At 48.8% G+C, this 16,754-nt stretch overlaps 3 protein-coding genes across 3 annotated transcripts; 2 read left to right on the top strand and 1 right to left on the bottom strand.

Annotated features, from left to right (window-relative positions):
* Nucleotides 1-1,453: 1,453 nt before the first annotated feature.
* Nucleotides 1,454-4,581, top strand: H6S33_000130 (uncharacterized protein; the record flags this gene model as incomplete). The annotated part of the gene is made up of 7 exons (XM_044831474.1): nucleotides 1,454-1,552; nucleotides 1,602-1,699; nucleotides 1,766-1,870; nucleotides 1,934-2,701; nucleotides 2,762-2,841; nucleotides 3,004-3,549; nucleotides 3,608-4,581. The coding sequence occupies 7 exons, from the start codon at nucleotides 1,454-1,456 to the stop codon at nucleotides 4,579-4,581; spliced, it is 2,670 nt and encodes an 889-aa protein (XP_044699689.1).
* A 4,441-nt stretch (nucleotides 4,582-9,022) lies between these two features.
* H6S33_000129 (uncharacterized protein) lies at nucleotides 9,023-10,573 on the bottom strand (the record flags this gene model as incomplete). The annotated part of the gene is made up of 1 exon (XM_044831472.1): nucleotides 9,023-10,573. The coding sequence occupies one exon, from the start codon at nucleotides 10,571-10,573 to the stop codon at nucleotides 9,023-9,025; it is 1,551 nt and encodes a 516-aa protein (XP_044699688.1).
* A 197-nt stretch (nucleotides 10,574-10,770) lies between these two features.
* Nucleotides 10,771-11,142, top strand: H6S33_000128 (uncharacterized protein; the record flags this gene model as incomplete). The annotated part of the gene is made up of 3 exons (XM_044831471.1): nucleotides 10,771-10,850; nucleotides 10,932-10,997; nucleotides 11,061-11,142. 3 exons carry the CDS (start codon nucleotides 10,771-10,773, stop codon nucleotides 11,140-11,142), a joined length of 228 nt encoding a protein of 75 aa, XP_044699687.1.
* Nucleotides 11,143-16,754: the final 5,612 nt, after the last annotated feature.

Raw genomic sequence — 16,754 nt, 5'->3', positions numbered from 1 at the left:
CGCGCATCTGGTTGGCAATTCATTATTCGCTATCGAACTAGCTTCATCATGACCCCAGAAGTGACTGTACCTACTTTGTTCAGGGAATTAATATTGCCAATGGTAGGGTTAAAGACGAACGGCCTGGGTCAATGGCGAATGACCAATTGCAAACCAATCGGGTACATAAGTGTAGGATCGATCGTGCTGTCTCATCCGTATGGAATTAGGAACTTTCCTTGTTTGGTTATTCTTTGTCTACTGCGATTTATCCTTATCAAAAAGTTTCCTTGTAACTACATGTACAATGTATATATAACTGATAGCCATGATCTGATCAGTTCTGCTTGTTTTATCTACTTGTTTATTATTGGAGATGACCTAAGGACACATAATCCCACTATTGAAAATTAAACAGACTCTTTCCCGACACTTGCATGCAATTTGTATACTTAAAAATATAAGGCCCTTCAACAGATCTAGTTTTTGACCAGGCCAATAAGTGCGCATATAACTATTCGTCATTGAACCAGAAGGAACTATATATAGCGCAGCTCCAATTGAGTACTTAGATAATTATTACATATTTGCTCTCTCTCCAGAGGAAAAAAAAATGTTGCCAGCGTTGCGACCGGTTTCCCCTCACTTACCTCCTCTTCCTCTTCTCCTCTCCTCTCCTCCCCTCCATTCTTTTCCACTCGGATTCTTAATTGACCTCTTAAGTTCTCAACGAAACATGCACCAAAAAACTTACAGCAAATCTAAACTGAATAACAGATCCCCAATTACACCTTTGATCGAATCTTGGACAATATGACTAGACGTTACGCCACAGCAATGATATCATATGGCAGTATTTAAACATATTCAGCAAGGATTATTAGATTGACGTCGCTCTCTTCTACGCTTGGCAAGCGTGTCCGGATTACCTCAAGTGCTGGAGATCACTCTTCAGGGTATTTATGTGCATGAGTTCGTTTTTGGTTTTTGCATAAGCTTTTCCCCCTAGCAGTTCTGAGTTTGAGGTTGAGAATTTGGGTTTCAACTTCGGTGGGTCCAACTAGGCAATGATGTGCGTCATGATGGTGTTCCCGCCACACTGCAATGACGTCGGGCATGCTTCACTGTGGCTCTTACTTAGCAAAGCAGCAAAAACCACGATAACCAGCTATTTTCTTTTCTCGACACGTGTGGAAGGCGGACAAAATAACCCCGCAAAGAATAGGTAGCCAGGAACTTAATCTTAACAACACCAACAATCAGAGGACAGTTGTACAGTTATACAGTTGTACAGATCGATAGACCCCTCCTAACCTTCCGTCTACCGTTCATAATCCTAGCTCTCGGCCTTCTCTCCAGCATTTTGCTTCTTCTTCTGCCTTTTCGTATTTCCATACACTCTATTCGAATTCTCTTAGTGAAATACCGTTACCCCACTGAGTAATATCTGCGGGGACTGATCCTAGTAGGCATCATGGAGATTGATCCAGAACTTAAACAGGAACCTCCTGGCTCAGATCACTCAGAACATAGCACCGTCGCCTCACCACCGCCGGCAATTAGTCCTGGTACCGCGAGCTTAATACCGCTCGAAGGAGACGATTCTCTTACATTATTGCCAGAGGTCCAAGCAACCGGAAGGCCAGCTGGGTCAAGAAGACCATTTCAGAGAAGAAGGAGGAGTAGAGCCTGTGATGCTTGTCGAGCTCGAAAAACGAAGGTAAGATAACTTTTTGCTTGTGAAAATAGTGTTGAGCCGTATTCTGATATGTGATGTATTCTGTAGTGTGATACTCCTGATCATGGTCCGTGTTCTGCGTGCGTATCTGCCAGCTTGGTCTGTAAATTCTCGGGGGGTGAGGATCGAAGGCGGGCTGGACCTGCGAGGTCTGTACCTTTTTTGTGTAACTTTTGGATAAATAGTTGTTGACAATCTTCCTCAACCGATTTCCAGGCGTGTAAGAGCTCTAGAAAGCACGGTCCAAGAGCTGACTCGCAAACTCGCCGAAGCCGAGAATAAACTTCAACACATTGCCCTCTCTGGTAGCGAGACCGGATCTACAGAGAAGCCTCCGCATTCACCTATAAACTCCGAATTTAGTATCACCAGCCCACGTTTCAGAGGCTCTACATCAAGCCACGAACGCCAACCATCCCGCAGCTCTCCGAAGAACGATGCATATGGCGAACCAGGAGGTTATGGTGGGGCACGCAAGGATCAAAGCAGACACGAGTTGTATCAAAATGATGGAACTTCGTGGGATCATCATATCTTCGGTCCGAGCTCATGTCCGAGCTTTTTGCACTCCTATAATGACTATCTTTCTCGTCTTGGTTACAGGCCGCCTCCGGCGTCAAATCCCACGATGAATACAGGGGGGCCGCCATCCCCAAATCCGAATACACGGATACCAAACCCGTCGGTACCGGATAAATATCTTCCCTTCGACTTACGAGCCCTACTTCCTCCACTTAAATTGGCAAAGCAGATGTTTGAAGTATTTCGGACAACGGTGCAGAATTACACGCCGATATTTTATTGGCCAGCTTTGGAAAAAAAGATTGAGCGGGCATGGAAACTTCCCATATGGGATGGGGATAACGAGGCGGTGAGAAGTGTTTTTTGTGTAATTATGATGTTGCTAGCGGTAGCAAATCAATTTATCGAACCTGGAGAGCTAGACGAGCCGGAGGGTGGAGATTGGGCACATGTGCAGGAAAGGTATGTAGGTTTCATGGTAATGATATGTTACCTATATTGTCAGCTAATGGTAGATGGTAGGAACGGATGGATGTTCTTTGAGTTTGGACGAAAATATTCGAATCTGAACAATCCCGATTACACCATCGACGACGCCATATGTATCCCCCCCCCCCCCTCTTTTCTTTCTTTCTTTCTTTCTTTTTTCTACTATACTGGCCATCCTGAAAATCTCCTAACAGGTATTTAAACAACAGATCTCTTACTCATGGCTTTCTACCTCGATAAAGCCTTTCTTCCATCCCCTTGCTGGATGATAACAGGTGCCATGGCTCGTGTGTGTCAGGATATTGGCATTTACCGCCGTACTCCATCCGGGCTCTATAATGACGTTGAAATTGAATGTCGAACTCGTCTTTTCTGGGTTGCATATATCCAAGACCGGAAGATTTCGATGAAACTTGGCCGACCCGTAATATTTCTCGATCAACATATCGATGTCGGTCTTCCGGGACTTCCTGGTAGCAAGAGAGGGGATAATAACCAAGAGAACGATAACCAAGGCACTCAAGGCGGCCAAGACGATCAAGGCTCATCAAGATCCCCTGGAGTAACCAATATGATAGATCGTCAAGACGATTTCAACGACGAAGAAACAGAAACATCCTTGCAGGTGTTTAAAGCAACGATCTATATCGCTAAGGCCAGTGAAAATTTGTTGAATATTGAATTGAAGCAAAATGGTGGCGAGGAGGATGTCAAACATTTGCAGAACATAGATGAAATGTTGAAGAAGGCGTGGGAGGTTTTTCCATCGGAAATGACAGATTTGAGAAGATCAGATGTTCTCGACCTTCCCGCAGTAAGACGTATAAGTCCCGTCATGATGTCCCACGAATATAGAAACCAATGGCTAAATTTTAACAGCATTATTCCATCTTCAACACTCACGTATCATTCTTTACCGCTATTTTACCGACTTTACCGGCACCCCCTCCCTTCTTCGTGAGTTCCGGACTTTCTGTCTCGCTCAGTCAATTCAGGTTGCCAAAATTACAGCTCATATATTATCTCGAGTGATCAAAAACCCCGAGTTTGATCGTATTTTTGGTCTCCGCACCGATGAGCTCGTCCTTATTCATACGTTCCGTGCAGCGACAGTTCTGCTTCTTGGTCATTACTGCAATGATCGCTCTCTACTTGATGTTACCGCTGATGAAGTAGGCGTTTGTGCAAGAGCATTGAAGAGTGCTGCAAGAAGCCACTCTCTGGGTCAGAAATTACTGGAATTATTCCAAAATTTCGCAAAAATGTTCGGTTATCAGACTGGAGTCACGGGGGAGCTTCCCCATCCAATCCCGGAAGCAAGCGAAGATACCATCGACGAAAAAGCTGAAGAGATTCATGGTGTATCAACACCAAAAGGTCCGTGGGATAACGTTGAATCCAGCAGCGCCATCGCGACTCCACAATACAATAACGCTGTATACGGCGGATACCATACCCTCCAAGGTAACACACCCCGCTGGATACCGACCACCAATATCTCTCTCGTCCCGACATACCAGCAACTGCTGCACTCAAGCCAACCTGTAACCCAGCCTCCTCCACTACCACATCCACTTCCACATCCACTTCCACATCAACTTCCACAATCACAATCACAGGAACATCACCAGACGCATTCCGGGCTGATATTCGTGGACCCGGGCATGGGAGGCGCAGGTTTACCGACTGCTGTTGAGGAAAATCCACAGGGATCCCTTCCAGATCAACAATCACCGATGCCGCATCAAATTGATTGGGATGTGTATCAGCAGATGTTGACTTTTGATCCAAATTTCGAGGTATATATGGGAGGACCTAGTCATAGGCATTTCTTATACGATAGAGGGGAGTAATCTTATAGTCGGCCTCTCTATATTGAGGATTTTTCCCCAAAGGGGATTAACCATCAGAAGGGCGATATTTGTTGGTCCCGGTTTCCTTCCCTTTATTGCAAGATCCCCCTCTTTGTAAAGATGCGATTCTCCGGTCCCAATCAAACCCTATAAAGAGAGCCGACTATAGTGTATTTTGAGTATTGTATACAACGAGTCTTGTTGTTTCTTTTTCTTTGTTTTGTTTTGCTTCTGTAAAGATTTGAATTAGTGGAGGAGGGGGTAACAGGCACTCAAACATACATATGTTTTATCACGATCTTTTCGTTGTAAATATTTTTAAGAGAATGCGCGGCTTTTATTTTATGGGGGTTGAGTGAATCGATTCCTGTTTGAGCACCCTGAGCCAAATAAATCACGAGAAGAGGTGACGTTAGCGATACTTACATGTATACGTACGTTCTTTGCTTTTCCATAGGCAATCATGTGTTGTATGGACCAATATTCTTACTAGCTTTATCAACAATTGACGCAGATAGAGGGGAGATGGACTCCATGTAGTCGTCCACCTGGTATCCGACGATAGGATTGCCGAGAACTAGCAAGTGATAAACATTGCCCAAGTTGTATATTGATAGCCCCAAAGTTCTGTATTCACGCATTTCACATGTAGATCACCGCACGGGATAATATCGGCCCTGGATGTGAGATGTTGCCCAAGCCGCGTACGTATGTATGTATGAACAAAGAAGTGATATGTGATATGAGCCGGCCATTGCCTCAGAGAGATAGAGGAGAAGATCGTTGAGTAGATCCAAAAGTAGAGGCATATCATTATCGGTATATACGGCCAAGTCTCGCGTGGCCAGATCATTCAAGTGGGGGGGCTATTTCATGAAATCCGACGACGAGGTGTGAAGCCAGACAACTAACCATCACCACCACCACCATCAGGCCTAGGGAGAGCTCGAGAGGAGTTTCACTGGCCGGCAGAAGAGCGGTATAATTGTTTTTCGCTACCACCTTTCCCCAGCTGTGGTTGTTGTTGGACCATATCATGATGCTGACCAGTCCATGGCCGGGCACGTCGTCAGCCCCATCATAGCACGGTTGCGATAACTGAATTTCAGCTGTGCGAGTGGGAAGGAGGAAGGGTATATATGTACATGTATGTATATATATTTTTCTTTCATGTGGTTGGGTTGGGCTGACTTGTCGCAGAAATCATTGATCACTAACCCGATTTGAAAGAAAAACCCCACTACTGGCGGGCGCCACCGCCACCCAACTACTAAGCACCTACCGTAATTCGCTATGCTACCTATGCTATATTTGGAATTTTGCACCAGCTGAACGAACGTTAGTTTAATTTACCCCTCCTTCACGACGTTCCGGGTGATTGTTTGTGATGGGGGGTATTATTTGGGGGCTTCTTGTGTGGGGTGTAAAAAAACAAAATCAGAGATTCTTAAATAGCCATGAGTACCGTCTTGAGTCAGACTCCATGGCATTAGGACTAGTCGAGCAACATCGCCCTTGTCACTAACTACCCTCGAGTTGGAGTTCATGGCAGTCATATCGGCTTTAAGCGCTTAAATTATAAGTTTATGGAAGTGGCCGATGCACTTTCTTTTTCACTTGCCTTGATATTTCAGTCTGTTGCGGCTCCAGTGTTGGCTTGTCCACCTAGATTAGACGTCGTTGGTAGTCGTTGACAAAACGATCATTACCCCTCCTGTAGCTCAAGTCTATTATGTACTGGATTATGGTTTTTCTAAACGCTTTGGAATATGATTGGTCGAGAGCTGGAAACCCTAACCCCCATGGCAACCAGACCACCCACCAAAAACCGGGACACTGGCATGCCGAACTCATTAACAGGATGGCATTGGAGGTGGAATTAATTGTGGGCGGTATTGGAATTGGTACCTTATTATTAACTGAAGGAACTGGATCATTATGGAGAAGGTGGACATTTGCGGGAGCTGGCAATGAGTGACTGAGAGCTGGCTATGGTCAACAGCGGGAGCTGGCCAACGTCGATATGGGAGGCGCTGGCTATGGGAAACTACTATAGATGGATAAGGGAACAGTAATTAACTACTGGAGCTGGCCAACTACTATGGGTGAGCAAGTACGTGTACTGGAGGTGGGAAATACTGCATGGCGGTGGGAGAGACCTCGCGGTCGCGAGGTGGGCCACTACTAGTAGACATGTACATACATGTATATATATGTACACACAAGGGTTAGGGTCTGTTAAGGACATGTAACCAACTACTACAGTGCCCTGTAGACAACGGAACTCTAAGAAGGGGGCAAGGGTGCACTAGCTAACTATATATAGGAAAGAGGGACCACTCCTCTTGTCAATCAATCAATTCCATTTCACCTTAATTCGCTATACAGATCTACACCCCCATCCGCTCCCTAATTACCATCCCCATTTTTCTAATTATTTTTCTTTTAATGCAATGATGCGGTAAGATTAAGCCTTACTTGGAGCCACTCATGAAGCCGAACCCTCTCAAAACCACTTATTAAGTTCGACGCAAATAGAGTCAAACTCACAACTCCTCGTGGTACCTTATCTCAGCCTAGGGCTAGCTAGAAATGACCCTACGTCCCTCATCATCATCGGGGCTGATAAGCTATAGATAAAGCCAGTCAAAGTCTAATAGAGCCGGGTATGCAGACCCTCAATCCGAGGAAGCGTTTACTACTGTACTTTACAGTAGTAACAGTACTCGTACGCGCCAAAATGATTCTTACCTATCTATATTCCCTTTACCCCCTCCCGCCTCCCTATTCGGCTAGGGTACGCCTGGTAAGAGTCATCTCATCTTGGTTTCCATGTTACGCGACGCCCAAGGTGAAGAGACAAGCCAGCTGACTAGAGGTGTCTCTTGCTTGTAGTAGGCCAGGTTTCCGAGTAAAACAGGGCGCTTTGAGTAGTGCCTTGGACTGAGTGATGGTGCTATACTAAATTTATTGGCATTGCTGCTGCGGGACGCAACATGGACAGCGGGTGAGGATTTCTGGTGGGTAAGTGAGTGTTGTTCGAGTAAGGGCCGGGTACTCTTTTTAATTTACATGTAGTCTCGAGAGGTATACCTGAAGACGCCTTCTGATTTAGGAAGAGTCCGCAAGTGAAGTGGTCTCTATAGGGATTTGTCTGGGAGGGGTGAAGAGAAACCAGCCGGCTGTGCATGGAAGGGGCTGTGTCCAGCTTGGAGGGGCCCGGGGAGATAAATGGTATAATCCTCATACAGACCAACGTACGATCTTCAGGAATTCAAAGATCTAACACATGGGTAACCATCACTCCTCGTCCCCCACCTAGGCCAGCAGGAGTCGGGGATTTGTCAATCACAAGCCATCACTCGCCCCATCTCGGCAGCGGCTAGCAACATCTATTTATTCTCCCCTCGCGCCCGCCTCTATCCATGCCTACATTCAGCCCTCACAGAGAACGTACCAGTAGGACCGGACTGGAAATGCCGTAGTCCCGGATAAAATGTGTTGGGTTGAGGGCATAATGTTAACCACAATTTATCACTCGAACCTGCGTATTCCCTAGATAGGCAGGCTGGGAGCACGCCGGTAGGGGTGTCGGGGTGTACTCATCACACCAACCACGTCTCGATCACTTAGACAGGAGTACGGTTGACAACTAGGTTACCTGCCTGCCTCTCATATAAAAGCGTACACCGCAATACTTGGCCGCGTGAGAAGGGGTGGATGGGGTCTATAGGCATATGTCCCTAGGCCATCTAGCTAAGTGGTTTAGACACCCCCCTCCCCACCTCCTCCACTATACTACTATACTCTCTGGGCGAGAACGAACCTTTACTTATCTAGATGTAGCCCCCTGAATAACCAAGGAAACACATCCAGTCACCAGTCCCACCTACCACTTCAACCCCGCCATCACTCCATGGTCCAGTCCCACCCGTCACAACACTATTAGAACCAAAACCGCCGCCACGACGTATACCGCGACACCACCTATAGCTACTACTACTCCACTTTCTCCTAGGAATGAGAAACCAAAATCGAGCGATCGAGTGATCATCCATGAAATCAGTCGCGGGATCGGTCACATGCGGTCACTCGATTGGTTTAGCTCGATGTGCCGCCTAGCTTGGTTTGTGTGGGAGAACTAGGGGGGTTATACGGTGATGGGGTAGGAACGGTACGTTCACGATCTTTCTGTGGTGTTTCTGTGTTTCTTACTGCCCGGGATGTTTTAGATCCAGAGAGAGATGAGACGGTCCGGGTTGTATTATGGACAGCTAGCTATCTATCCAGCTGTGATCCCACTCTCCTCACCTCCCATGCCACTTACGAGAACCCCGCAAGTCAATCATTTCCCTACATCACAACAGCACATTCAAACACTTTCCAAGTCTAACAACCGTCTATAAAAAAATATCCTATATACAACCTCCCCGCGCCCCCACTACCGCCGCCTAATAACGTCCACGCCCCCCATAAACGGCTGCAACACCTCCGGCACCCTCACCCCCACCCCCTCCTCATACCCATACTCCAACAACGCAATCAGCATCCTCGGCACCGCCACCGCCGTCCCATTCAGCGTCCACACAAACCCTCTTCCTCCACTGGAGTCCTTGACCCGGGTATCTAATCTGCGCGCCTGATAGTCCGTGCAGTTACTCAAACTCGACACCTCGCCCCACGGATCCTTGCCCGACCGCGAGGGCATGTACACCTCGATATCGATCTTGCGACACGCACTCGCGCCCAGGTCCTTGGTCGGCATCTCGAGCACCCGCGCATAGAGACCTAGGCTCGAAATGAGGTTCTTCTGGAACTCCAGCATCTCCGTAAACACCCGCTCCGCTGCTGAGTCCGGGGCGGGGACGACATTGCCGCCCTGGTCGTTAACCGCCGCATCGTCGGCAGGCGTCCATGCGAACAGCTCCACCTTTGTGAACTCGTGAACGCGGTATAGGCCCTTACTCTCCACGCCCCGGGCGCCCGCCTCCGCACGGTACGCGCGCCCTGCGCCCACGACCTTTAGCGGGAGTTCGGCGGCCTCAAATACCCGGCCCGCGCCCAACCCCGCCAGTGGGATCTCGGCGGTGCCTGCGAGCGAATGCGGGATCTTGCCGTCGGCCGTCTCGAGGGCGTACACCTGCTGCTCGCCGTTCGCGTCGCGAGGCCGGAAGCCCGCGGCGGAGGCGATGTGCAAGTATACGATGCTGGGCGGTGAGACGAGGCGCCAGCCGGACGTGCGCGCGGTGGTGAGCGCGTAGTTGATGAGTGCCTGCTCGAGGAGGACGAGGTCGTCGAGGAGGTAGTACCATCCCCACCCGCTGACGGTGGAGGCGGAGGCAAAGTCGAGGAGGCCCAACTCTTCGCCAATGTCGGTGTGGGACTTTTTGGACGCCCAGTCAGTGGTTTTGGCAAGGCCCTCGTTGATGTAGCCCAGGAGGCGCGGTTCGGCGCCGACGGGGGTCTCGACGTGGGTGCGGTTGGGCAGGGCGAGTGCTAGGGAGCGCAGTTCCTCTTCCAGCCGCGATTCGGACTCGGTCAGGGTCGCGATGTGGGCCTTGAGATGTTTTGCAGAGGCGTGGAGATCCGCCGGGGGCGGGGCGTGGTGCTTTTTGGCGTACGATTTGATGCTGGAGAGGACGGCATTCTTCTCCTCGCGGGCGGAGCGGGCGCTGTTTTCGAGCGCGGTGAGTTCGGAGTGGAGGGCGACGATGCGCGCGGGGTTTGCGGAGAGGCCGGCGTAGTTCCTGTTGATGCAGTTTGCGGTGTGGTAGTCGGCGGCGTCGCGGATAAGGCGGAGGGGGGGCGTCTGCTTGGGCGCTGTCGGCGGGGGTTGCGAGGAGGCTGCGTCGGCGGGGGTTGGGGTGGTGCTGGTACTGGTGCTGGTCTCGGAGGAGAAACACCGACGCCCGCTCGTGATTCTGATAAAAGAGGAGGATGGGCAGAAGACCCTTGGGGGTTTCCGCAGTTGTCGGGGAAGTCGTGAGATCATGGTGGTGATCAATTGCGGATTTGAACGTCGCGAGGTGCGTTTGGCGGGGGTGGCACGGCGGTGGGGGGTTGTGAGTGTCGCTTCGGAGCCTCAATCACGAGATATCATTCGCAGCACAACACCGCAACGATCCAGGTTTCTAAAGAAATCCTGACCTCGAGCTGGAAAACTGGCCAAAGATGCAGCCAGCCTTGTGAATGATCACCCCAGCGATGAAGATGAAGGAATCTCTGGCAGCAGGTAAGGCGCTGAGGTTAGACGATGATGAAGTCAATAGGTGAATTCACGGAACGATGTTCTCCAGCAGTCATCCCCTCAATGCTGTGTTAGTTTGTTCAAAGGCTCAGTTTCCTCGAAGGAAGATAACCTTCGATGCAACCTTTCAACATGCTGTGGTCCGGCAACATGTCTCTTTAGGACACACGTACGTGTACTCGAGTTGATAAAACCATAAATCTAATACTCACAAGAAGGCAAATTTGCAAAGTCTAGGGTCCAGGTATCAATTCTGTCTACTACATACTCCACAACGGCGTTTCAAAGGGCTCTTTTTCCATGAGGCAGTTTGAGTATTGGTTGGGTTGAAGATAAGATAAGATATATACATGTAGCTACATGTACATCATTAGCACTGATATAAATCGAGTGATAATCCGTGATCACATACGCACGGGCACCATAAGCATCGGAGGCAACTCCTCTCGAAGTATCAAAAATACCATCAATGACCCGTCATTGTGCATTGCATGTTTCACCTCAAGGATAATTCAGGAAACCACCGACCCAGAGATAACAATAAAATAAAAAAAAGGAATCAGAAGAAATTATACTCTTCAATTATCACAAAAAGCCATATGTGCGCCTAAGGCAACGCTTAATTAATTAGCTCGGGCACTATATTACGATGGAGGGGTGTTACACTTGAACAACCGCACCAGCGGCCGACAACATAGAGCCCGAAAAACTAAATAAGCTTCTCTACCAGTACGTAGTGCTTGGCCCGTTCAGTTGATCAATCGCGACCCCACACTTACGGGCCAAGCTTCGGTTTCTATCAAGCTAGCTTGGCAGCACTTGACGGGTAACGATATCGACACTACCACCGTACCACACTTAATACTCGGATCCAGTCAAAGACACAGATATCAAACCCCAGCTACCCCCAGCCGGATATCGCCAGATCAAGCATCTATCAAAGACTATGTTTCAGACAAGAAACACTTGGATTCAAAGAAAGAACCAATTCCTCAATCAACTACTGGCTGCCAGTCTATTGCTAATTAAACATCTCAGCTAGCTCTGGCTAGCTAGAAGTGCTGTCTCCACCACCACCTAATTGGCCAATTGATAACGGGGCAAATAACTACCTAGCGCACATACACAGCGAGTGATAAACCCACAGGCCCTCAATATGCTGAGCCCAACTATCCAATCAATCCAGCAATCAGATATACCGAGAACAAAAGCCAATATCCACATTAACGTCGACGATCGGATCGCAATATCAAGCCACATATATGCAAAGATTAAGTACCGGGTCACGATCATCCAGCCAACCCAAGTAACTACCGTGGTCCCCCCTAGTAGTACAATATAATCTCCTTATACCAGAATACAGATATACACCTGTAACATATCATATCCCACTATGTACCGGCCATCTACACTCCCCATCCTGCTACCTACAACTAACTACAAGCCCCCCCCCCGACCTCTCCCCCACCTCCTACCTAGCTAGCAGGTACCATACAATCGGCCGAAACGCTCACGTTCAGCTCACCGGCAATACTTCCGTTTTGCAATTCCCAACATTGGAATCACAACTAACTACTTGAAACATAAATAGATAATTCAGCTGCCACGCCGAACAAAAAAGATAGTTTCCAATACCGGTCACCGGATTTTTTTTTTTTCTCTTTTCTGTTCTCGCAAATGTCATAGGTGAGGAGATGTAATTATAGGACGTAATCTAACGGGGATTCCTGCTAACTAGCAGGAATTCGAGGGGGGCCTAGGGAGGCTAGGTAGTGTGTGCGCCGAAAGAGCCAGTGATACACCGATCAAGAGCCAGTCCGGTCAAGCAGCGAGCTAGTGCTTTGGTTTACATAACCGTATCTGCATCATTTTCAGAATTCAACAAGCTAGTAATTAGATGTAGGTGGGTTAGGTAGAAACAAGTAGTTTGCATATATGGGGCTAGAACTAGAATGTTTCATTTCCGGTTTTTGCTTGTCTCGGAGGTACGGCTGAGGTGTAGCTGAAAAAACGTAGGTAGGTGGGTAATGGGATGGGATGGGATCGATGGGCATCTAGGTAGAGGGTCGGTGGTTGGGTTTTGGTTTATTCTACTCTGCTCTACTGGTTGTTTGTTTTATTGAGATCTCGCGGAGAATGATTGATGCTGCGGACTAAAGGCAGAATTGATCATGATCACGATAGCAATAACGATGAAATCCATTCCATTCTCGATAGCTACTCAAATCCAAGACACTGCGACTGCAGTAAAGATACAGTAGTTAGTCACCCCGCCTCGCCTCACATCTAGCCCCCCCCCGATCCTGTTCCTCTCGAGTGTCAAGATGTAGAAGCACAGAAACCCCAACCCCACGAACCATGTCCATCCCGTCACGATCCAGTCCCTCACCAGATCTCTGATATCACCACCCACAACCCTTCCTTCCCCCAAGAGTAGCTACTCAAGGCAGCACCGCCAACCCAAGCCAAGCAGCTAGCCAGCCAGCCAACCCAACCCAAGCCAAGCAGCTAGCCAGCCAGCCAACCAGCAGGCACCATATCGGTCTCCGAGAATGCTATGTAGTTTGCTAGCTAACCGAGCAGATAAACGGCAGTACGGTGTCCAGCGATTAATCTTCAGCCCTATGCCGATGACGCTCAGCTGAGTTCCCTGCATCTTGTTTTTCCTACCTACAATACGCCACTTGCTTGCTTCACTCTATCCACTCTCTCTAGAGTACTGCTCTAGACAAGAGCACTCAAGCACTCAAGCGCTCGATAGAATATGTCAGCCCGCCCCCATGCATACACACATGTATGCACCGGGTTACTTCCAGGGCTGAAGTGCCTTCTCTCTCTCTCTCTCTCTCCCTCCCACTTTGGGCCTAGTTAGTCCGCACTGTAGTTCAGCCCTACCGCACACATGCATGCACGGGCAGGGGCGTGGGTGTTGTATGTCATGTAGGGTGCTCTGGCCAAGGCTCACACACCACTCCACGGTAGACGGTAGAGTGTGTAGGTTACTACATGGAGAAGAGAGAGAGAGGTTACTGGGGTGAGGGGAGAGAGAGGATGCGGGCTCGCAGAGCGCAGACAAGGCGTGGATGGTGGGGAGCTTAATAATTCACCTATTGTAACCAGCGTCCCAACCCGATCCATCCATCTCGGAAGCCTGTCCTCTAGTCGGAAAGCTCACTCACTCACTCACTCACTCACTCACTCGGCATGTGGGATGGCGGCGCGCGCGCGGGCAGTTGGAATCGAGATAGGTAGGTCGGCACCGTAGCAAGTAAAAACAGAACATACGAGTAGAGCAGCCCGATCCGGCCGATAGGGTAGATCTGCTCGTTTCGTTTTTCGTTTCGCCAACGGCGGCCGGTACGGTGCAGTAAATGTAAATGTATGTATGCACGTGTCATCCATCTCAACCTACCGGCACCGCTGCCAATAGACCACCGCCGCAACCGTAGAGTAGATTGCGGGGGGAAGTCGGTGAGATCCGATTCCGCACGGGTCTTACAGTGGGTGGCATGGCAGCGGGCGGTATCGTATCGTATCTTATCGTATCGTATCGTGATTGATTTGCCATACGTCAGGTGCCGGGGGGTGGTGTCAGTGATCATGGTTTTGGGCCCGGGGGGGGGGGGGGGATTCGGTGGCTTGTTTGGGCTTATGGCTGCGGTCTCGGGATTATCTGTAGAGAGCACTAGACGAAGAAAATTAAACCCGGGAGATGGAGAGCATGCACTAGAGACACAGGGAGATGGTAGATAGAGAGAGAGACAGAGGCTTAACGGGACTACTAAGATCTCTCAGTCTCTGGGCTGGGCCTTGTTTCTGTTTCGCTTTTTTTGTTTTTTTTTCGAATTCTTTGGCTCGTTTACGTAGAGTTTCGGGCACGAGATCTGATTCCTGGAAGTATTACACTCATGATTTCCAGGATCATTCTGACAGATTTCCGGTGGTGGCTTTTTCCGTCATGGCCAATTGGATATTCGATATCGATATTGTTCTCCATACGTATCATATCACGATCATGACCATCATCTCTGGAGCTCGTGAAGTTTAAACAAGTGCTGGTACGTGGCAGTAATAGTGATGATCGAGTTTTGGTGGTGGCTTTTTTTAGTTTTTTTCCAAGTTACAATTGCACTTGTAGAGTCATTTCGTGTCTTGAATTCCATGAAATCTATCCTGTACGTACATACATGTCTATCAAATTGATTCATGAAAAACACCACCGACATGATGGGATCCTCAGCTAGCAGCAGCCTAGAGTATAAGAGTAATTGCGTGAATTACCCACCGCCACTGCAGTGTCCAATTGGTGCGTACAATATGAATCAAGTCTTGTTTTCTAATTCTCTCTCGGAAAAAAAGTTAGGTTTCTCGTGATATTGTCTCAATTTACTCGTACGTAGTTCAAAAAAGCAATTTATGTATGCAGATAGACAGATGATGATCTAGATCTTGATCTAGAGTAACGGAAAGGCAGAGTAGGAGCTAGCTCGAGGCAGAATAGATACATACTTTGACATGATACTAGAGGGCAAGCTAAGCATACGTACATGTACATGTATGTACGGGCCATGCCAAACCATCTACTGTAGTATGAAGCAGTGTAGTGTTGTAGTAAGTGACGATGTACAAAGCCATCCAATCACCTACAGTAATTTTACCCTCCAGTACCAATACTACTATCAGTCTACTCTAGCTAACTAGATATAGTAGAGTATAGTACTAAGGTACATGTAATACCATCTCCACGTACCTGCACACACCATAGGATCGGATATCCAGCAAGTACCTTACCTCCTCTCCTCCACGTAGGACCAGATCAAACCCCCATACCCAGCCACCACTCTCAACCCAACCCAACCCAACCCAACCCAATCCGACCATGTACCAGTCAGCCAGCCCTACAGTATCCCAGGAAGAACCTGGCTTCCGGAACATTCCCCTACCCTAGCTCGATTGTCCCCCTACTCTTGATGTACCTACCCTACATACATACATGTACCTTACACGTAGAATCATTCGATACGTGCACGGTACTCTACCCTACCGGTGCGAACCTTGCCTGTTTTGGTACAGTGCCTTCAGCCCTATGCTATCTGTCGGCTCCTCCCTAGGGTCCTACTGGCTGAGGGAATCGACCGGGGCGTAACCTTAATGTCTGGAGTAATATTGGCATTAGGCTCGTCCCCAACCCGTCTACTTCCATGCTTCCAGGGCATTACTGAGCAGCTTGCTGCTAAGTAGGGGATGGGTACGAGACTATATTGGCATGTAACAAATTGTACAGGGGAAGGGAATGTACCCTTCCTACCCTCCCTCTTTCTTCCCTTCCCTTCCCGGATTGGATTGGATGGCATGGCATGATCCAACAGTGGGCCCGAGTGTTTTTGTTTTCGATTAAGCCCTGGTCGGCGTCTGTTAGCTGGCTGTTGTGCTGGCAGTCAAGCATGTCCGTGGCCGGCGGGCAGGCGTGGCGGGCCACGAGGTGGTTACAGAGTAGAGTACTTGGGCAATCTGCCAAAAGTCGTGCGGTGTCGTGTATGAATGCCATGCCATAATTAAACAATGTAGAGTAAAAAGTAAACTTCATGATACAACAAACTCACTGATACGCTTGATGATAGGCTGTTACTGTAAATCCCCCTCTCACTAAAACACCTAAAGCAACAGAATCCCTATCCCTATCCTTATCCCTATCCCACTATCGTAACCCCTCACCCTCCCCCCAGCCCTCTCACTCGCTATCGCTCCTCTCCGACACTACTTACTCTACTCCCATGGCGAACCACCCCAGCACCTCTACCACCTCTACCACCAAGCCAAGTCTCACCGGACCACCCCGAACCCAACCCACTGCAGCCCTATCCGAATCCTGCAGCTTGGTCATAAGGCTGTTGCTATCCCTATTCCTATCCCTCCTTCCCTGCCC

The sequence above is a fragment of the Morchella sextelata genome (assembly GCF_020137385.1).
Source record: "Morchella sextelata strain SCLS chromosome Unknown scls_1, whole genome shotgun sequence".
NCBI lineage: Eukaryota > Fungi > Ascomycota > Pezizomycetes > Pezizales > Morchellaceae > Morchella > Morchella sextelata.
Note: the sequence above shows the minus strand (reverse complement) of the source record. Positions and strands in the feature narration are given on the sequence as shown.